The following is a 23,933-nucleotide window of genomic DNA, read 5'->3' as shown; positions in this document are numbered from 1 at the left end:
AAAGTCCATATGTTTGTCCTTCTTTATGGCTGTATAATATTCCATTGTGTATATGTACCATATTTTTTTTATCCAGTTCAGCTTCGATGGGTACCATGGTTGGTTCCATGTTTTTGCTATTGTGAATAGAGCTGCAACAAATATAGTTTGCAGGTATCTTTTTTGTAGAACAATTTGAGTTCTTCCAGGTATATTCCCAATAGGGGAATTGCTGGATCATATGGAAGGTCAATTTCTAGTTCTTTCAGAAATTGCCACACTGTCTTCCAAAGAGGTTATACTACTTTGCATTCCCACCAGCAGCGTAGAAGCATTCGTTTTTCTCCACAACTCGCAGCATCTGTTGTTTGTTTTATTAATGATGGCCATTCTTACTGGGGTTAGGTGGTATCTCAATGTGGTTTTGATATGCATTTCTCTGATGATGAGTGAGACTGAGCATTTTTTCACGTGTCTATTGGCCTGTATATCTTCTTTTGAGAAGTGTCTATTCATATCTTTTGCCCAACTCTATGCCTGACAAAAGCCTAACATCTAGGATCTAAAAGGAACTCAAACATGCTGAAAAGAAAAAAACAAACAACCCTATTACAAAGTGGGCAAAAGGTATGAATAGACAGTTCTCAAAAGAAGACATATGAACAGCCAACAGATATATGAAAAAATGTTCAACCTCACTAGTTATCAAAGAAATGAAAATTAAAACAATACTCAGATATCACCTAACTCCAGTCAGAATGGCCATCACCAATAACTCAAAAAATAACAGATGCTGGAGAGGATGTGGCAAAAAGGGAACACTTCTACACTGTTGGTGGGAGCATACACTAGTACAGCCTCTGTGAAAAACAGTCTGGTGATTCTTAAAAGTTCTAAAAATCAACCTTCCATATGACCCTGCAATCCCCCTACTGGGAATATATTCAGAAGCAATCAAATCACCCTGTAAAAGAGATACCTGCACACGTATGTTTATCACAGTCTTGTTCACAATAGCAAGACCACGGAACCAGCCATGCTTCCCATCAAAAGAGGACTGGATACAAAAAATGTGGCACATATACACAATGAAATATTACGCAACCATAAAGAAGAACAAAATCATGAACTTCACAGCAACCTGGATGAACTTAGAGTCTATAATACTGAGTGATCTTTCATAGAAAAAAAGAACTGAGCATCACATGTTCTCACTCATAAGTGGACCTTGAACAACTATTGTAATACCATAAGAAAAGGAATGACAACAGCGGGAAATGGTGAGGCTGTGGGGGGGCAGGGAGGAGGTTTGGCAGTAGTGGGAACCTGCCTGGGAAAGGGGGGCACACCTCATCAACAAGGGTACCTGCACAATGAACATTTGTATACCTAATCCTGAATTATACCTCACAATTTTAAAATAATTTTTTAAAAACTTTATTATCTTTTTATAACAGTAAATTTTTCCTCCTTCCTTTTTAAATTCCTTAAAAAGTATTTTTGTTTAATGTTTTACTTATTACTTCCCATTTAATCCTCAATGAACTGTATGCAATCTTGTTTTTTTTTTAACACTTTCTACTGAAAATATTTTCTTATGTTTAGCAATTGTTGAACTTACTTGTCTACTTTTTAAAAATTGAGCTTATCCATGACATTTGATATTGTTACAAACTCAATCTTAGAGCACTCTCCCTTTTCTTGGCTTCTTTGTGAAAAGTTTTTCTTGTACCTCTCTAGTCTATTCTTATCTGGTCTGGCTACCTCATTGTCTCTTTTTTATGTACCACTCTTTAATATTATTTTTTAATATCTCTTTCTTTAATATTAGTGCTTCTCATAAATTATTCACACTGTATATGGGGAGGGATCGTCTAAAAATGTAATAATCTTTTGGAGGGTGAGCCCTTGTAATACAAGTTTCCCCCACTAGGTTTGTGTTCTAAGAACATATCAACATCAGAATACCAGTAGCATTGTTGTAAGACTCCGCGTTGGGCTTCAGTAACTTATGTGTTTATTTTATCTTTTTAATTTAATTAAATTTAATTTAATTTTATCATTTCTGTGACAAACAGATGACTGGTTCTTCCACCATGAAGCGCACTTGCCCATACCATGTAGAGCGTTCAGCAATTTTTCACCCAAAACAGCATCCTATTCCCCACCCTCTCTATTCATCTGATCTTGCCCAAGGGATTTTTTTGTTTGTTTCTTTCCCAGATGAAAAAAATCATCAAAGGAAAATGTTTTGCCTATGTAGAAGAACTGAAACAAACAAACAAAAAAATGGCAGAAGCACTAAAAAGCATCAAAATTGATGACTTCAAAAACTGTTTTGAGCAGTGGAGAAAGTGTCATAATAAGTGTAGTGTATCAAATTAAAAGTCCTTTGAAGGTGACTGAAGTTTAAATATGTAAGAATAAATACTTACTTTTTATAAATACATCCCATTTTTGGGGAGTCCCCCTTGTACTATCTCTCAGGGTGATATCTACTTACTGTATTTTAACTATCCTGCAGGTATATAATGATTCTGCAATTTGTGTCAGTTGGCTCAATCCTTAGCCATTCATTCAACTGCCTAAGAAGAATCTGTAATACTCACAATACATATGAACTAGTTTAGATATCAATTAACTTTCCAAAACTCTCGTTCATTTCAAATAATTGATTGCATGAATTTTAGTGTGTGGTGTTATTGATTCTTGTTTGCAGAGGAGATTCTCAGAAATGCTAGGACTTTGAAGCAGTGGCTTAAGACAAGTAAAACAGAAGAAATTATTAACATTTAGAGGTGGGGAGACTTTACTTTCAAAATCTTGATTACAAATATTGTGAGATAGAAACCACAATATGTGTTTATTGCTCTATTTCCTCAGAAAGACTAAATATTCCTACCACCAAAGCAGTTAGGATGGTCCCCTGAAGCTCAAGTCTGTCCTATTGCAAGTGGGTAATTGTAACTTAAAGCATACCCAAACCTAGCCCTTAAAAACATTCTTTGTTGCCTAGCATAGTACTTGGCACATGACTATATTTTTGTCTCTTAATTTCCTGTGTCTACCCAAGAGGTTCTCATCAAATGTGAAACACAGCTTTTTCATTTCGTTAGAGGAAAGAGATGCTGCATAGCTGTCTATGTTTATTGTCATATTTAATTTTATTTACAAATTTGAGAAATCTGAATGTTTATGGGATTGCACTGAGGTCAGCAGTTTCAATTGCTACTCATATGATCATAAAGACTGAATTATGACAAATGAATACATTATAGCATGCTGCTATGTATCTATAAATAAAAGTTGAGAGGAAAACATTCTAAATCCTTGGTTTAAGAAACTTTCAGACTTCAAAGCCTGGAAACTCCTGGAAGGAGACGTCAAAAAGGTCAAGAAGTAAGGCCAACTTCAATGTCAGAGGTGACACAGTTAGGTGAGGAAGTGCAGAGATTACCGAGCCTTTCTTGACTATGAATTTTTATAGGATTGCACTATGCACAGAAGCTAGTTACAAAACAGTTTCAATCAAACTAAAAAGCCAGGACTCCATTTGCAAAACAAAACATAAACTGAGCCATTTGTTCAAATGGTCAGAAGACTGATTGTTGCATTGGCTCAGGACAAACAAAAAACAGCTGACTGGCCTTAGGCAAGTCACTTATACTCTCTTGGAACAAAGTTCTTTCTTCTATGAAGTGAGAACTGTGATCAAGACCATTTGGGAGGTTCTGACATTTGGACATGAGAACTCTTCTCCTGTTCTCTAAGTATTGAACCAAGACAATCTGCCAAGCTTCAGTCTGCTGTCGTGACTTCATCTCATGACAATTTCTCAGTCCAAGATCTGGGTTTTTCAGGAACCCAGGATAATTATGACACAAACTAAAGAGCAACCTTTGCTGAGCACTTTATTAGATATTTTTCATAATACACACACACACACACACACACACACACACACACACACACACACACACACACGTATGTATCATATATATATATGTATGTATGTATGTATAATTGTATTCTTGAAAGTCTAGTTGCAGACCAAAGTAACTGAATTGACAAGTTCTTATCCTAGGGCAATTTCTAGGTTTGTTTTGCCAAAAACTGAATTCACATTTGTACTATGAAATTTTCCTCAGCAATAAAGTGTATATACACTATTGGAACATGCAACTATTTAAAAAGGTCTCCAGCTCACATAAAATGTAAATCCCCTAAGATTACTGTATGATTTCACTTATAAAACATTTTGAAGTGACAAAATATTAGAAATAAAGGACAGATTAGTAAGTGGTTGCTAGGGATTGGGGAGTAGGATGGGGAAGAGGGGGGTGAGTGTAGTTATAAAAGGGCAATAGAAGGCATCCTTGTGGTGATTGATCTGTTTTATATCTTGACTGTGGTGGTGGATACATAAACCTACACATGTGATAAAACTGCATAGAAGTAAATGCACACAAGTAAATGAATGCAAGTACAACTAAATGTGAGTAAATTTCATGGATTGAAGAGGGTGGGAGGAAATGAACAGTTGTTGGTCAAAGGATACAAAGTCTCAGACTAGAGGAATAAGTTTTGAGATCTGTTGCTATAGCATGGTGACTATAGTGAATAATAATGTATAATTCAGAATAAGAGTAAATTTCAAATATTTCGCAACAAAAGTGATAAGTAATACAGGTCATTAATATTTAATTCAGAAATCCTCTTCTACCCCTGGGAATGGCATAGACCATGATTTCAAACCTGTCTTTTTATCTTGTCCTATGCTATTGTCCAAATATTTGTGTTCCCTTACAAATTCATACGTGGACATTCTGTCTCCTGTGGTAAAGATATCAGGAGGTGGGAGTCCTTTGGGTGGTGAGTCATGAGAGCAGAGTCCTCATGAATGAGAATAGTCCTTTTTCAAAATAGGCTCAAGAAAGCTCATCCACCTCTTCCACAGTATGAGGACACAGCAAGAAGGCACCATCTATGAATCAGAAAATGGGCCCTCACTAGCCACTGAATCTGCCCATGGCTTGATCTTGGATTTCCCAGCCTCAAGAACTGTGAAAAACAGCAGCCTGAATGGACTAAAGACAGACCATTGATACCAAGAAGCCAGGGTGCTACTGTAACAAATACCTAAAAAATATGACAATAGCTTTGAAACTAAGTAATAAGTAGAGGCTGCAACAGTTTTGAAGTGCATGCTGAAAAAACGTTATGTTGCAATGAATAGACCAGTTAGGATAATTCTGGTGAGGCCACAGAAAGAGAAAGAATTGTAGAGAAAGTCTTAATCTTCTTAGAAAACATGCAAGGGGTCAAAAACAGAGTATTGTAGAAATATGAATGGTAAAAGCCATTCTGATAAGGCCTTAGATGGGCATGAGGAACATGTTATTAGAAACTATAGAAAAGGTGATCTTTGTTATCAAGTATCAATGACTTTGACTGCATTGTGTTTGTGTTCCAATATTTTGTGGAAGGTAAAAATTGTGATTGATGACATAGGATATTTGACTGAATAAATTTCTAAGGAAAGTGTTGAAGGTGTGGCTTTGTTTCTCTTGAACACTTATAGTTAAATATAAGAAGAGGAAGATGATATAAAGATGAAATTTTTAATCAAAAGAGAAGCAAAACTTAAGGATTTGGAAAATTTTCAGATTTTCCATGTTGTAAAAAATAAGGAAATGTGTACAGAAGAACACCAAAGGTGTGATCCGGTGATCCTTTGATAACGCAGTTACTGTGGATTGGATAGGTGCTATTCATCAAGAAGATGAAAGAATGATGCCAAAGACAATTTGGAAATCATGAGGTTGCCATACCCATCACAAGTGAAAGGTCCCGGGGAACAGGAATTTCAAAGGAGCAGCTGAGGACATGTATTAACCTCAGCATTTGCTGCCAGCATGCAATTGATAAACTTACGAGCCACTCCAGTTGCGCCTCTAACAAGCCTTGGTATTATGTAAACTATGCACAGCAAAATTGTGGGAACATTGCTGACTCCATTTAGATTTCAAAGGATTCCCTAGAAGGCCATGGAATCTAGGTAGAAAACTGCCCTGAAAGTGGGGCTACCATGCAAAGTCCCAACTAAGGCAATGCCTAGTGGTGCCATGGGGGCAGGGCCACCCCAGATAACTCAGATCAGTAAAGCTACTGGCACAGGATTTCAGTCCTGGAACATCTCAGACACATAATGCAAGCACAGTGCCACCTTGAACATGGGGACACCACATGGAACTGAAATGAGAACTTCTTGGGACCTTGGGAACCCTATCTCAGCCCTAGTGGACCTAAAGAGTAGAGTACTGAGTCAAAGAAGATTATTCTTGAGCAGTAAGATTTAATCTTGTTTACCTTGTTGGATTTCAATCTTACTTGTTACCCCTTTCTTCTTCCTTGTTTCTTCCTTTTGGTGTAGTGATGTCTATCCTATGTCTGTCCCACTATTTTATTTTAGAAGCACATACCATGCTTGATGCCATAGGTTCATAATTAGAGAGCAATTTACCTCAAAATAAATAGTACTTTGAATCTCATCTATGGCTGATTTAGATAATATTTATATAGGACTCTGAACTTTAGACTTTTGAGTTGATGCTAGAATGAATTAAGAATTTTGAAGCCATTGGGATGAGATAAATGTATTTTTCATAAGAGAAGGATATGAATTTTGCTGGACCAGGTTTGGAAAAGTTGTTTTATTCCCATTATTGTACAGTATTGCTTTTGTCACAATCAAGTGCTTAAATACGTGAGTCTTTTTCTGAACGCTTTATTCTATTTCATTGGTCAACTCTTCTGTACTTGCCTTTAACTCTTCATGGTTGTTCTCCAGTTTTGTTTTCTTCTTCAAAATTGTCTGAGATATGCTTAACTCTTCTTTGTATTTCCAGATAAATTTATAAATCAACTTGTCAGTTTACATGCACACACACATTTGTCAAGATTTTGATTTTGATTACACTAGAGCTATAGATTAATTTGGAAAACAAATTTCCATTTTTTTTACATTGTCTTTAGTATTTCCTCTCAAATACTCTTTATAATATTTTGAGAAGAGTTTCACCCAGGTTTTTCAAGTTTTAGTACCTTTATTCTTAGGTATTTGAAATCTTATTCAATTAGAAATAGTATTTATTTTATTTTATTTTATTTTATTTTATTTTATTTTATTTTATTTTTTTGAGTCGGAGTCTCACTCTGTCACCCAGACTGGAGTGCAGTGGCCGCTCCCGGCCACCTCAGCCTAGATCTGCTGGGCTCCGGCAATGCTTCCGCCTCAGCCTTCCAAGTAGTTGGAACTACAGATGCGTGCTACCACGCCCGGCTGATTTTTGATTTACTGTAGAGATGAGGTCTTGCCAAGTTGCCAGGGCGAGTCTCAAACCTGCGGGCTCAGACAATCCACTCACCTCAGAATAATATATATTTTAAAAATTCAGTCTAATTTTTTGTCTCTACTGTATCTTAGTATATTGCCCTGCAATCAGTTGTACTGCTGCTAAATTTGCTCTTTCAATTTGGTAGATTAACTGTGATTTTTAAAAATATTCTACATACATGGTTCTGGAAACTGCAAACAGTGAACTTCTCCTTTCTTGAAGTTAAAGATGACACAGTCTAAAAACTGAGTACCTACCAATTTCTGGTTGTGAAAGAAAAAATTGAAAATTTCCAATTATATCTTCCTTATTTATTATAAAGCTTTGGTCTGGGATATATATATAACTTGTTCTTAAAATGCACTTGGCAACTTCCCTAATACTTTTACTTTGTTTTGACTTTTTGCTTCATTTACCATACTATTCCTTTGTTTTTAAATAGTGATGTCTTCTTTAAAATTATTCTTTTATTCTATTCTGTAGATGCTCAGAGATCAGATCCAATTGATCAATTTAAATAAGTATGTTTATTTATTTGTTCATGTTTTATTAAATAAATTCACATGGAGTCCCTACTGCATGGTAGTATTTCTTAAATATTCAAGATATAATTTAAGCAAACAGGGACACAATCTTTCCCTCTATGAAATTTACAATTAGAAGGAGATACAATTTAAATACTCAAGCTGAAAAAGACTATGTCATCATCAGCATGTGGCCTCTGAGTTTGCTCAGGGCCACAAAACCCACTGAAAAAGCAGATACAAAATGTGAACGATCTCATGGGAGGTTTGTATAGGCAAAACTTGCAATTCTATCTTAATTCACTGACAGTCTATTCAGTCTATTCATTAGAATTCAGATACACAATCTCACCTAAATGTGAAGAGCACTAGAAAATTTTCCCTCAAATAGCTACCTCCCAGCCATAGCTCTCAAATGGAAGTAGAATATGAATTTTGGTGTTCATGCTAGTTGTCTCTGCCATACCAAATTGTGAAAAACTTTGTATCTGTGGATTTTTCATTTTCATCATATTTGGAAATTTTTTGGCCATTAATCTTCCCATAGTTTTTTATACTTGTTCCCACCCCCACAATCTTTTTGAAACTTAGTAACACCTAATCTGTTTGACATATACTTACAGGGGAAATTTGCTATTAAAAAAAATTGTTATTTAAAAAAAATTTATTCGATTCTTTTAGTTTCATTTTGAATAGTTTCTATTGTCATGTCTTTAAGTCTACTATCTTTTCTTCTGTGTGATCTAATCTGCTGTGAGGCCCATTGAGCTTTTAAAAATTTTTTGAATTATCTTTTTTATTTCTTAGAATTTCATTTGATTATATCTATATCTTCTTTTTCTTTATTCACTGGGTTTATTTTTTTGAAAAGGGCTATATAGTAAATTTAGTAGGTTTTGCAGGGGTTATGTAGTTTCTAAAATGTATTCATCTTGGATTTTGGATTGCTTGTTTTTGGTTTGTATTTATAATGCCTTCAACATGTTAAAAAAAATATTCTTAGCTCATGGGCAATACAAAAACAGAATGCAGGCCAGATTTAACCAGGGCCATCTCTTGTTTTGAATAGTTGAACATAGTTATTATATCTGTTATAAAGTTATTATTTTCTAATTTCATCACCTTCACATTTTTAGTGTATTTCTAATTATTTTTCTCTCAATTGTGGATTATATATTTACATTTCTTGAAATAGCAGGTAACTTGTTACTTGATATTAAATATTTTAAGTTATTAAGTCTCTGGGTTTAGTTATGTTCCTTTAAATAAAGTTAGACTTTCTTCTGGTATGTAGTAAGGTTACTTTTGATTCAGTTTGTGCATTTCAACATTTTTTTAAGCTTTACTAGTGCACTTTTATTTATTTATTTATTTATTTATTTATTTTTGAGTTGGAGTCTCACTCTGTCACCCAGACTGGAGTGCAGTGGCCGCTCCCGGCCACCAGAGCCTTGACTTGCTGGGCTCCAGTGATGCTTCCACCTCAGCCTTCCAAGTAGCTGGAACTACAGGCGTGCGCTACTACACCCAGCTAATTTTTTATTTATTGTAGAGATGAGGTCTCGCTGCCCAGGCGGGTCTCAAACCCGCGGGTTCAGGCAATCCACTCACTTCAGCCTCCCAAAGCACTGGGATTACAGGCTGAGCCACCGAGCCCAGCAACTAGTGCACTTTTAAGTGGCCTTTATTCTAGGTATAATTTACACCCTCTGCTGAAGTGCATCCCTTTTGTGATCTCTACAGAATTTATTTAAAGTGGACTCTCTACCTTTGCTGGTGGTACATGAACAATTTCCGGACCTATATGCACTATTGAAACCTCTATAGATCCCTGGCTTTTCTTTGCATGACTTCATGAAGTTTCATCAATTTACATACATCTATTATGTAGCAAACGCATATGTGAGCTCCATGTAGATGTTTTGAGTTCTATTCCTGGAGAGCTTCCTCCGCTCTAGAACTCCGCTTTATGACTTACAGTCACCTACTGCTTCCTGAACTCCTTCTACTGAACTCAGGGATGACATCATTGTCTACTTGTAATCCTAGTCTTTATTTTATGGTCCATTTTTTCCAGAGAGAAAGCCAAGTGATTATAGGACTATCCCTCTTTGTTCCTATCCTTTCTGGGATCACAGTTCTGCATAGTTCTTGTCTAATGATTAAAAAGTTATTTCAAATATTTTGCTCTGTTTTAATTTTTAAGGCAATAATGTAAAGTTGCTCCCCATTACTTTGTCACAGCTATTCTTTGACTATATTTAAATATTTTTTATCCAAGACAAAAGGGGAAATTTGTTTAGAAAGAAAGAGATAAGTGCTGAATTGGTTCACCCTTCCCAGCAATGCATAAAACCAAAGTTTCATGTGTGGTGAGGCAGTGGTGAGTGTCAGAGCCCAGGTAAAATGGGAGAAGTGTCACACAGAAAGGGCCCTCTGTTGAGTGAATCTAATTGACAAACCTGCTGGCAGCACCTGGTGGAGCAACAGAAAGGCACCTCTTTTGCAGGGCAGCCCCAGATCAAAGGAGGTACCCTGAACGCCTTTGAAGGATGAAATTCCCTGCAACTAGTGGGGAGTTTCCTTGAAGACACAGAGATCAAAAAGGTAGATGTGGAAATTTGGGCACCCCAGCTACAAGCTAGGCACTGAGAAAAGGAGAGGGGGCAGCAATTTTTGCATTGAATCAGTCACCACTCCCCACACCGCCACAGACCATCAATCAAATGCAACTGGGGGCAGAGAATCTAACCCAAGAAGAAACCTGCAGTAACAGAACCTACCACTAGGTGAAGCCCCTCCCTCTCTCACTGAGAAAAAATGATGAAAGATAGAGGAAAATCCAACTCTCCGAATTTTAAAGAGATGGCACAGAAAATATTGTGCCACAGAGTGACCTGTCTCAGCTGACAGTCACAGAAATCAGAAAATGGATGGCACAAGTTCACATGAACAAAAAAAAAAAAAAGAAAAAGAAGCAAAACTTAAAGAGACAGTACAGTAAGTAAAAGCAGAATTGGCCAACTTCAAAAAAAACCTACTCTTAAGTAATGGAAATACAGAGCTTCCGCCTCAAAATCAGTAACAAAATAACAAGTACTAGAAGCAGGCTCAGCCCAGCAGAGGAAAGAATCTCAGATCTTGAAAACCAAAACATGGAATTAACATAGTCTGCTAAAAACATAGAAAAAAATGTAAAAAAGAAGGAAGAAAGCCTCTGAGAGCTGTCTGACTTGTTCCAAAAGCAAAACCTATTCCTGATTGGTATTCCCAAAGCAGAAAGAGAAAATAAAAACCATGAACCAAATAATCCATGATGTCAATCAAGAGAACTTCCCCCATCTTGCTAGAAAGATGACCATCCAAGTACATGAGACCCAGAGACCTCCTGCAAAAGAAGAGAAGACCATCAGAAAGACATTTAGTAATTCACCTTCATAAAGTAGCCATGAAAGAAAAAATCCTAAAGGCAGCAAGAGAGAAAGACCAGACTATCTACTGGGGAAAATCTATCGGAATTGCTTTAGACTTATCTGAAGAAACATTACAAGCCAGAAGAGATTAGAGTCCAATTTTTAAGGTCCTTAAACAGGAGCAATTCCAAGCACAAATTTCCTACCCAGCCAAGCTAAGCTTCATTAGTGACAGATAATTAAAATCCTTCCCAGACATCCAGTTCCTAAAAGACTATGCCACCTTCAGATCAGCCTTTCAGGAAACAGTTAAGAAGGTGTTGGGCACAGGAAAAAAAAAAAAAAGACAGTGCACATCACAAAAGTACAGGCAAAACGAAGTTAACAAATCATACAGAGCACCCACAAAAATAAAAGCACAAATATATAAACACAAAAGTCAAAAGAAAACAAAGCAACCCCGTAGGAGTCCTATGACAGGGGAAAGTGTTTGCATATCAAAAATCAACTTGAATGTGAATGGATTAAATATGTCACTGACAAGACATAGAGTGGCAAACTGTCTGCCTGGGGTTGGGAAACACCTCATCAACAAGGGTCCCTGCACAATAAACATTTGTATACCTAATCCTGAACTGTACCACACACCTTTAAAATAAAAAAATTTAAAAGAATTTTGACAATCTGTTGCCTCCAGCCCAGACTCAAGGTTGGAGAATGGAAAATGACCTTTTAGGCAAATGGAAAACAGAAGAAAATAGTCATTGCCATTCTAATATCCAACAAAGTGATCTTCAAGCCATCAAAATTGAAAAAGCACATGGAAGGACACTACTAATGATTAAAAGACCCACTCCATCAGCAAGAAATATCCATCCTAAACATGCATGCACCCAACACAGGAGTATCAAGTTTTATAAACAGCTACTAAGCAAACTAAGAAGTCATTGACTCTCACACAATCATTGTAGGAGCTGTAAATACACCACTAACAGCTTTAGACAGATCATTGGGGCAAAAAACAACAAAGGAGATCAGGGACCTCAACTTGACACTTGATTAAAATGACTTAATAGACATCTACAGAACACTTCACCCAACAAATACAGAGTATACTTTCTACTCATCAGCACATGGAACATACTCCAAGATCGATCACATTTGCGGGCACAAAATAAGCATGACAAATTTCAAAAGATCAAAATAATACCATACATCTTCTCAGATTGCAGTGGAATAAAAAGAAATATTACCACCAACAAGATCCTGCCAAAATCCACAATGACATGGACTTTAAACAACATACTGTTAAATGACTTCTGAGTCAACATGGAAATCAAGACAGAAATAAAAAGATTCCTGGAAACAAAGACACATCTTACCAGAGTCTCTGGGATGCCATGAAAACAGTGTGAAGAGGAAAATTTATAGCATTGCATGCACAAATCTAGAAAACAGAAAGAATACAAGTAGACAGTCTAACATCATACCTAATGGAACTGGAAAGGCAAGATCATCTAAATCCTAACCTCAGCAGACAAATCCAAATCACCAAGATGAAATCATAGTTGCAGGACATAGAAAACAAAAATATCATAGAAAGGATCAACAAGACAAAAAACTGGTTCCTTGAAAGGATAACTAAAATTGACGGTCCCCTGGGTAGATTGACTAGAGAGAGAGAGAGAGAGAGAGAGAGAGAGAGAGAGAGAGAGAGACAGAGAGAGAGAGTGACAGAGAGAGAGAGAGACAGAGAGAGAGAGAGAGAGAAAGCCCAGATAAACACAAATATAAATGCAAAAGGCAAAGTCACAACTGACCCTGAAGAAATTCAAAAAATTATCAGAGATGACTACAAAAACCAATATACAAATAAAAACTTAAGGAAAATGGAACACTTTCTGGCATCACACAACCTCCCAAAATTGAAACAATTAAAAATTGAAACTCTAAACAGATTGATAACAATCTAGGAAATCAACTCAGTCATAAAAAACCAACCTACCAAAAAAGTCCCAGATACAATGGCTTCCTAGCTGAAATCTACAAGACATAAAGGAAAAGCTGATACCAATCTTACTGAAAATAGTCCAGGCAATCAGGAAGGATGGAATGCTCCCCAATTCATTTTATGAAGCCAACTTCATACTGATAACCAAACCTTGCAAAGACCCAACAGGGAAAGAGAATTGGAAGTCAATCACCTTGATGAACATAGGAGCAAAAATTCTCAACAAGAATCTAACAAATCGAATACAAGACATTTCAAGGATCATCCACCATGACCAAGTGGGCTTAATTCCTGCGATGCAGGCTGGTTCAACATTTGCAACACCATAAATGTTATTCAGCACATCAACAGTTGTAAAACCAAGAACCACATCAATAGATCATTAGACACAGAAAGGCATTTGATAAGATCCAACATCCCTTCTTGATAAAAACTCTTGAGCACCTGGACATAGAAGTAACACTCCTCAAAACAGTAAGATCTGTCTATAATAAACCCAAGCCAACATTTTGCTCAATGGGAAGAAATTGGAAGCATTCCCCCTGAAAATGGGAACTAGACAATGATATCTATTCTCAACCCTCCTGTTCAACATAGTGTTAGATGTTCTAGCTAGAGCTATCAGGCAAAAGAATGAAATCAGGGATATCCAAATAAGGAAAGAGAAAGTCAAGCAATCCCTCTTTGTGGATTATATGATTCTGTATTTTGAAACCCCTAGGGACTCTGTCAAAAGCCTCCTTGCTCTGATAATTAACTTCGGTAAAGCGTCAGGGTAAAAAATCAATGTACAAAGGACATTGCATTTCTATACACCAGCAACAAGCAGAGAACCAAATAAAAGACACAATCCCATTCACAATAGCCACAAAAAAATTGAAATATTGAAATACTTTGTCATCCATGTAAACAGAGAAGTGAAAGATCTTCACAACAAGAACTACAAAGCACTGCTTAAAGAAATCAAGGATAACATAAACAGATGAAAAATCATTTCATGCTCATTGATCAGAAGACTCAATGTTGTCAAAATGTCCATCATACCCAAGGTGATCTGCAGATTCAATGCAATACTCATCAAATTAAGAACATCATTTCTCTCAGATCTGGAAATGATAATGCAGAAATTTATGTGGAAACAAAAAGAGCACTAATTACAAAAATAATACTCAGCAAAAGGAACAAAGCAAGAGGCATCACACTTCCAGACTTTAAACTTTACTACAAGGCTACATTAACTGAAACAGCCTGATATGAATATAAGAATAGGCACATAGAAGGATGGAACTGGGAAGAAATTCTCAAAGGATATCTGAATGTGTCAAAGATAGTAAAAATATAAAAATTAACTCTAGAAAACTTACATTTGTGGGAAAATATTAAATGACCACTGGTATACATAACCCTGAATTGTACCCCACATCTTTAAAATAAAATGAATTAAAAAAATAAATATTTTCCCTCAAGTATAACTAATCTTTTGTCTTTTTTTACTTTTCCCCCTGCTGTACAGGTAAGAGATTAAATAGGATTGTTCATAATGTTTACAGAAATTCAGTTATTTTAAAGCATAGAATAAGATGTTATTTGATGATAGGATTATAAATTATAATATCGTAAAAATTAAAATTATATTTCATAACATTTTAGATTCAACAGCCATGGTTTTTAATTAATAGATTTAAATACGGTAAGAACTTAAGAGGGAATTGGTGGTATTGCCTCAGAAAATTTGAGTAAGTCAAAAGTCCAAAAGGATTATTTTTTACTCTTATTCTTAAAATTCCACATTGTCCTTGTTGATTTCATTGGCTAAATTGGTGGTTTTCTCTATGTTTTACAACAGACTTGCTGTGCAAGCTTCTAAACATACAACTTGCTAACATCTGGCCTATGGAATTGCATGTGCATATATGGATATTAAAAAAATGCACTTACAACCTTGATATTTCTCTTAGAACAAGAGTAGATAAACCATAAACCTTTTTATTATTTACGGTATTCCCTATATGTTAAGTAACCATGTTTTGAATCCATTATAACATCTAGTTAACTTCAAGGGAAGTCTAAAGATATTTAATAGCATTGTTTCACCATTTAGGAGTAAAAATATAGTTCTTGAACCTGGTCTAAGATGGGTGTTCTAATATTTGTGTCAAAATACTATTTCTTGTAACATGCCTATAAAGACCAAACTAATCTCTAGTAGATGCTGATATTTAAAAATGTTAAAATGGTCATAGTCAAGAGGTCGTTTCTTGTTTAGGAAGTAATGAAGTGTGCAAGAATTTGCCTGTACTCCTGATTAGCCTCCCAGTCTGCATCAAATATGGTCTTCCTCTCTCATCTCATAGAAAAGCTGGATAATCCTTGCAAAACCTAAATCCAATTATGCCATAACTCCTCTGAAAACCCCTTATTAAGGTTTCATTGCTCTGAATGAATACCACAGCATTTTATGAAAGGTCTTGCAAGGCCTAGCTCATAGTTGCTTTCTCAATTGTATTTATTACCACTTAGCCACTCACCTTTTTGGCTCTGCACACAGGTCCATTACCTTTAAGTGATAAAGTGTCAATGAACCTGCTGGAAAACTCTTCCTTCTGCTTCTCATCTATTTAGTGCTTACCATTCGTTCTTTGAATTTCTAATCCAGCATTGCTTCTTGGGAAATTCTTGTTCCTGGATTCTGCAACGAGCGCAAAGCCCTCAAACACACAGTATTAGAAGTAAATATTTATTCTTCATAATACCTGCCAGAAATATAATTTTATGCATTTATTTTGACATTTGCTTAGAGCCTGACTTACTGGAATATCCCATGAGGGCAGGGATTATGATAGCATAAAAATCATTATGGTTGGAAAGATTACATGGTTCCTGCTGGCACTTATTATATCTCAATGAATACTTTTTTAAAAGATTACCAAATGAATGAACTAAATTTCACTAAAAAGGGTATATAGATAACCAATATTATCCCACGTGTATCTTGACTCTCTAAAGAAATGGTTCTATGGAACAACATTCATTGCACTCAGTCCTTTCTGTGAATTGTTGAACAGAAGGAGTTGCATTTATCAAAAAACGCAAGCCTGGAGACCAAGACAGCTCTCTCTCCTGTCACTGACAGGATAAGTACCTTTTTGCTAGGGATCAAGTAATGGTACTTGGGCAGAAAGAGCACAGAATTGGGTCCAAGAGTTCCACGGTTTGTTCTAATGCTGTCTTTTACTTGTTCTAACTCTACCATAAATAAAAAAGTGATTTAGATAATATGTCCTGCTATGAATACATGATTATAGAAAATATGCCAGTTTTTTAAAATAAATATTATATTTAAGTGAAAATTCAGGTAGGCCACCAAGTCACAATGTTTTTTTGTTTGTTTGTTTTTAAATTTTTTTTATTTTAAATATGCGAGGTAGAATTCAGGGTTAGGTATGCAAATGTTCATTATGCAGGTACCCTAACCACAATGTTTTTTATCCAACATTTATGTATGCAAATTTTACCCATTTCACTATTTTGTCAGATTTTATTGATTACATGAAATTACCTGTCATGATAAAGAAAATAAATTGAGGTGTTGAACATAGAACCTGATACAAGAATTATCAAGAGCATTGGTTTGAATGTTGGAGAAACTGGGTTCCCATTCTTGTTTTCAAATGCACGTTCGTCATAGTTAAAATTATCTTGTTGTACAATAAGGACTTCTGTGAAGTGAACTTATTTTTTAGTTGCTCTCCATTCCATGTGCCAGGAATCTAGAGTGCTTTATAAGGGCTGTGAGTCTAGACTGAGCAAATTCAAGGACATCATGTAGAGAAACTGATTTCTATGCTGTGGCGCTTGAGGGATGTAACATATTACTATTAAAACTATGGCCAAAGTATTTAGATATCTGTTGCAAACCCAGAGGCCTATATTTTTGAATAAACTACATTTTCACAGAGCATGAATCACAGAGGTAAATGGGGTGCTTTCACTTGACCAAACACAGGATATTTCTGAGGGACTTCTGGCTTGGCATTGCCTTAGATCCTGCTCAAGATGCCCACTTGGAAAGGTGAAGAGATGAATAGAAGGAAGATGCAAATATTCTGTTCTATACCCATGCTATGAGATAGAAATGTAAGCAATCAGAAAGACAAATTTATCCAAAGCAAAGGAACTGATGGGGACATCTCTGAGGATTCCATGACAGGGCCTAGGAACAAAAGAACCATCTTTTAAAAATTATCTGCCAAAGCCCATGGAAAGCAATACCAAGTCATTGCCAGGCAAATAATAGTATTCAGATCCCGAAATTCTGTCTACTCATAACCCCAGAGGGCTCATAAAGAGCTCCACAACAAGAGGAGAATGGACAGAAATACTAGCAAGGAAAACAGAAAATAAGACCCCAATCTACTGTCTCACCTCTGCTCCATCTGGCATAGCCCATGCTATAAGAGACAAATAAATTTTTAAAAAATGAAGTTAATTTCTTTGTGATTATTTAGGACTGGGAGTATTGATGGATTGAGCTTTTTAGAATTTATTAATTGACAAATATATATATATATATCATATCCAAATTTGAAATTTGTATACATTGTAGAGTAACTAAATTGAGCTAATTCACAAATGCATTGCTTCACATACTTATCATTTTTTGTGATGAGAACACTTAAAATATATGCTTCCTAAACTATATGATTTTTTAAAATTCTGAGTGTGAACTTGAAACGTTATGTCTGCCTCAGATTTTATGTAGAGACAGGAAAATAAATAGTTCACAAAGCTGGTTTAGATGGGTCGTGGACCACTTAAACTACAAATATATGATAGTGTGATATTTTTTCCCAAAGAGGTATTCAACCTTGGTGTTGGTACTGAAAAGGCAAAGAATATAAGGAGTATAAGTGATTTGTGATTAAGGATAGGAGCAGAAGGACAGGTTTACTAGAGGGTTAAGGTATTGAGGGCATTGTATATTCTGGAAAAAAAAAATATATATATATATATATATTTGCAGCAATGTGCCACATGGCCTGGATAAGGCCACTAGTTCATTTTTATTATCTTACAAAATTCACAGAGAAGACATGCAATAACTTTTTAAAAAATATATCATATGTATGATAGTATGTGATGAAAGTTAAAGGCCTTCTAAGTTGAATACACATATTCTTTTGACTTATAGATTATGAATAAAGAATAGGGCAGAAAAAAGTTAATGCTATTTGATGCTTACAATATAGTAAGTAATAAAGTTGTCCCCAATAACAAATAATTTTGTTACTCTCTGTTCATCATGGAATTAAATAGAAAGATGTTGCCCATCGATCTTTATTTATTAAGGTCCTGGAGCTATTGTCTCTTACATTAAATAATAATTAGTCATTATGGAGCCAGACTTTTCCTCAAACAACTTGACTTAAAGGAATTCCCTGAGTGGGTCAAGCCAACAACAGAAGTAATGAGAAAATTTATTGCATAAAAAAACATATAACCTATTAGCTTGGTTGCCTAAACAGTGTTATAAAATAAAGAAAATGTTATACATTCAATTCCAATGGGAAATAGGAGCTTTTTCTTATGTTTTCATGCAAAATACAGCTGCTCATATAGTCACTCCGCTCACATCCTTCAAGTCAAAAGTAGACTGGTTGGAGAATCTATGAACCCCATTTGTAAAATCTGAATCATAGGTCCAAATGTAAGGCTAGCCAAAATGTTATTTTTAATATTATATACACATATGTCATATAAATACTTAGTAAAATATATTTTCATTGTTTGATAATGTCACAGGGAATATATTACTGATGCTGTATTAGTTACTATATTACTTCTCTCTAAGTAAAGTATCCTGAATATGTTGTATACTTTTATTTGAATTGCTTTTCCACAAACATTTTTCAATAGTTTTTGAAACAGACCACTGACATAAACTATAGTATATTGTCGCTTAAATCATGTCTCTATTTTCTGCATAACTACATTTTAAAAATTAAAAGTTTTAGCATCAATAAACATGCACGAAGTAATTAAAGATTTACAGATTTCTTATTACAAACTTTAGGAAATATATTCCTTTTGTTTTACTCACTTCATCACCTAAACAAAATAAAATCTTGGTTCTATTATCCTAAGATATAATTTAAAAGTGTATATTTTTACTTACTTTCATTGCTGTCTCAATGGTTATAAAATTGTTACAATATAGTTTATATTTATGTGCATGCATATAATTTTTTCATAAACCTCTCATATTACTTAATCTCTATTAGTATGGTATGCACTTGATGTCACATTTAAACTATTTTTGTACCAAAGAGTTGAGTTGATTTAATTGTATTTCTCTTAATAACTTACAAATGACCAATTTGTTGTTTTTTAACAGCTGAAGATGCTTGTGGAGGAACAATGAGAGGATCCAGTGGTATCATATCCAGTCCCAGTTTTCCTAATGAGTACCATAACAATGCTGATTGCACTTGGACCATTGTAGCAGAACCTGGGGACACAATTTCACTCATATTTACTGATTTCCAAATGGAAGAAAAATATGATTACTTAGAAATAGAAGGTTCTGAGCCACCTACAATATGGTAAGTAGATAGTTTCTATTAATGCAGCATTGGTGTCACTGTGAAACAAACTGGGGAACAATGAACAACTGTATGTGGACTTGTAATAGTCTGGACAGTTAAAATATTTTGTATTTATAGGAAAGTTATGAATAGGAAGTGGTCAGAGCTAAGGGAAGTTTTTGAGGATTGGGATAGTAAAATGGCAAATAGATTGAAATCTTTGCAAATGAGCTGTATTATTTTTATCACTTGTTTAGTGAAAAGTAATCTGCAACTTTATTATGAATGGTGTAAAAAATAAAAATTGTTCCTATTGTAATCTACAACTATATTTCTTAGAATGCCAGACCACACCTGGTAATTTCTCTCAAATTAACTGAATAATATTGGAAGTAATTTGCCTTTGTCTATGTAGACAGATCTTTTATGTACCCTGTCATCTGAAGGTGAAAATTAAACACCATCATCAGGGTGAATATGTTTTATTTTGTTTGTTTTGTTTTGTTTTGTTAGAGACTTAAGACAGTCAAAATGTGCTTTTGTGACATAATGCTTTTAAAGTAAAATGTTTATCTTATTTTTAAATGCTTCATCTAATGATATAATTGAATGGAGTATGATTTAGTAACTGATTGAAATAATGAATGATAAGATGACATTGATTAAGAGAAGGTATAGGTAGACACTAGAAAAAAAAGGACTTTGGGAAGTCCTTTCTTGGGAAGATTGGTCAAGAATAATGGGATTTTATGCAAAACAATTGCATGAAGAAATTTGGATTTCTTAATTATTCTTACTGAAATGTAGAGATTGATTTGAAGTGGGGCTCAATTTGCTGTATGAAGATTACTCAAGACATAATTGCAATAACCCAAGGAGGTATCATGATAGTTTGGATCAGGGTCATATTCATGAGATAAAGAAGTAGACTGAATTGAGAGACCTTTAAGAGATAATCAAAAGGACCCTGCAATTGATTTAGAGAGTGATAAAGGAGGTAGTATTAAAATAAAACCTGATTTTCTGACTTGAACAAATGGTGAAGGCAACTGTGATATTCACTGTGTTGAATTGTTGAAGAAAAGTCGAGTTTGGAGTGACAATTATAATTTTTTTGCATATTATGGTTTGAAAGCTCTTTGAGACATGCTACAAAGCCATGTAATAAATGACTGTATCTACTTATATGATTGAGGAACTTAGAGTAGAAACAGTACTTATATTTAGTATGAATTGATTGTAATTAAACCAATAGGCAATGGTATAATTGTAAATGTAGAGAACGGATAGAATGAGAAGATAAAGTGGGGCTAGGGCTGAATTTGAGGATCCACAGCATATAAGGACCAGGTTTAGAAGGATGGCACAACAAAAGAGACTGAGGAAATGTATTCAAAGGGGTAGGAGGAAACTTAGGAAACAAGGTCACATACAGACAAGATAAGAAGAGTGTGAAAAAGAAAGAAAAGACAGCACTGTGGACTGTTGCTGACAAGTCACTTAGTAAATGATTTTTTTAAAATCACAGTTTTTCTGGACTTCAGCAAAAGTACAAAGCATTTATTTTATCTTAAATCTTAGATAAGACAAAATTAACACCATTAGCTACATTCACTTTTTATTTTCCCCTCTCAATTTAGGTTCTCAATATTCTGGGTTATATAGTTTTAGCTATGCCCATGACAATCTCATACTGCAGTGCACTGAAACCCAGCAGAATCCTGTTTTACATGATAGAAAATGAAGATCTATTATTTTAGAAATTTTTACTTCTATAGTGATTCACATTTGCATTGTATCAAGGTAGACGATAATGTTATGATTTTTAAAATAATTATATTTTGATATATGAGTGATCCCATTAAAATGGCAGTTTTTAACTTGCCACCTATTTGACTACCAGATTTAATGAAGAAAAATAGAAACATTGTCTTGTAGCACGGGTTCCTTCATTTCCACTGAATTCTAGAAGCCAAATCTAACACAATTACTTTGAGAACCATAATATCTCCATTTGTTCATATAGTTACTTTCCTGATATGGATTAAACATTCCGAATAATGATTTGTACATTTTAAAAATCAATCTATGTTGTTAGAACAATATGGTTTATCCAATAACAGCATCAGATCCATACATTTGTCTTCTCAAACTCTGCCAATTTATTTGTTTTCCTCTTCTCCAAAAAACAAAATAGCACTAAGAAATTCATTGTCTGATTGTCTTTTAAAATTATGTTATAGTACATATTTAGGTAAACTTGTCAAAATCTTTGTTATGAAAGTCAACAATAAAGTCATTGTCATGTTTCAAGAAAGTGATACAAATGCTCAAGCTATATTCCTTTCCTATAAGTGCCAACTTAAATATACAAGATGTTGGTAAATTAATAATATTGTATGTCATCACCTAGACCATAAAAATTTCCTTTAAATGTATTAGTTACAGAAGTTATTATTAAATGATTTGTTAATAATTAAATTTAAAAAATTTTATATGTAATTTTGGCCCTCTAATCCCTTTAAATCCTTTAATGTTCTCATACCTTTTCAAAAATATTGTCATCAAAATGACACATTTTATTTCAGGTAGCATTAATTATATTAAGGGTTCTTCCTTATAAGTATGCACTGGTTGTGTAACATTTTTAATTCATAATATTATTCTAAAGAGAGGTGAAGAGGGAGACTTTCACATTCTTTTGATTAAAATTACAAAGTTTCCTTTGATTTCAGATCCCTCATTCAGCAACTGGGAACTTGTCACCAGCTACTATACATTATAGTTTTACTCCTGATGAATAGACAATGAGGCAAGGCTTCACGTAGCCTGTTTGACTTTGACAACACAGACTAAACCAGCCTAACAATAATGCTGCAAAAGGATATTAACATTTGACCAAAGCTCCCTTGCAAACTGTATATACTAAATTATTAGGTTCTTGTTTATTTTTTTAAAAATCCAGCATCATTGCATAATCCAACAAGAATGCAACAAATCCATTAATTATTACTTGATGCTAAAATGATATGAGACCCAATGAATTTCAACTAATTCCACTACAGTGAAATGAAAAATAACATTGCATAAATATGCCTGTGCTCTAGTTTCAGCTTTGACTCCTTGTTGATAGAGGACAATTGGTAAATCATGTGACATCCCTAGATCTCAGATTCCTCACTTATAACATTCATGCTTCTCTTATCTCTAATATTGTAAGGTACTATCTGCTTAGGTACTGTGACTGGAGAAAAGAGGTAAAAAATAACTAATTACTACTTTATTTACAAAGCCTTGGAAAGAGAGTTGAATCGGATATTCTTTGAAATTATTTCCAAACTTAATTTAGATTCTTACCAGAATTTATTTAATGTTGATTCAATACTTACTGAGGTGCTTATTACTTAACAGCATTGTCCTAAATGCTTCTGTGACTAAAGCAACAAAGAGGCATGCTCTTATAGAATCTATGCTCTGTCAGAAGAGAGAGACAATAAACAGTAATCAACACAAATAAGGTGCATACCACACTGTGAGAAGAAAAGGTGAAGTAGAGTAAGAGAGATAAGAAGAGCAAGAACATTGGGATGGGTGTGTAGACTAACTAATAGAGAAACAGATTTGAGCAAAGACTTGATGAATGTAAGGAAGTTGGCTAAGCAGATATCTTAGGGATGAGTATTCCAGGCAGAAATGACCTCTGAAGTGAAACACACAAAGCGGAGTGAGCCTACTGTGTTACAGGAATATCTAAGAAGCCATTATGGCTATAGAAGATTGATCATAGATGAAAGAAAGGATTAGAAGAGGAAGAGAATCAGTGAAGCCCAGCTCAATTTCCATCTTTGGCTATTACTATAGGTTAAATATGAAGTCATTGAAAAGTTTTGAGGACAATAGTGGCAGGATCAACTTTATCATTTAAAAACAGAACACTGCTGGGCTCAGTGGCTCAGCCTGTAATCCCGCACCTTTGGGAGGTTGAGGTGAGTGGATTGCCTGAGCCCGTGGGTTCGAGACCCGGC

General features: G+C 34.8%; 1 protein-coding gene across 1 annotated transcript in view; it reads left to right on the top strand.

Moving 5' to 3' along the window:
- Window positions 1-23,933, top strand: part of LOC103275163 (CUB and sushi domain-containing protein 3-like) — a 715,868-nt gene that overhangs the window by 357,693 nt on the left and 334,242 nt on the right. The window contains exon 5 of the mRNA XM_008072573.2: window positions 19,719-19,926. Coding sequence (XP_008070764.2) covers window positions 19,719-19,926 — 208 coding nt within the window. The remainder of the gene's footprint in view (window positions 1-19,718; window positions 19,927-23,933) is intronic.

Source organism: Carlito syrichta, unplaced genomic scaffold, assembly GCF_000164805.1.
Source record: "Carlito syrichta isolate Samal-C Ts95f unplaced genomic scaffold, Tarsius_syrichta-2.0.1 Scaffold315349, whole genome shotgun sequence".
Taxonomy (NCBI): Eukaryota; Metazoa; Chordata; class Mammalia; order Primates; family Tarsiidae; genus Carlito; species Carlito syrichta.
This window is presented reverse-complemented; position numbering and strand designations above follow the sequence as displayed.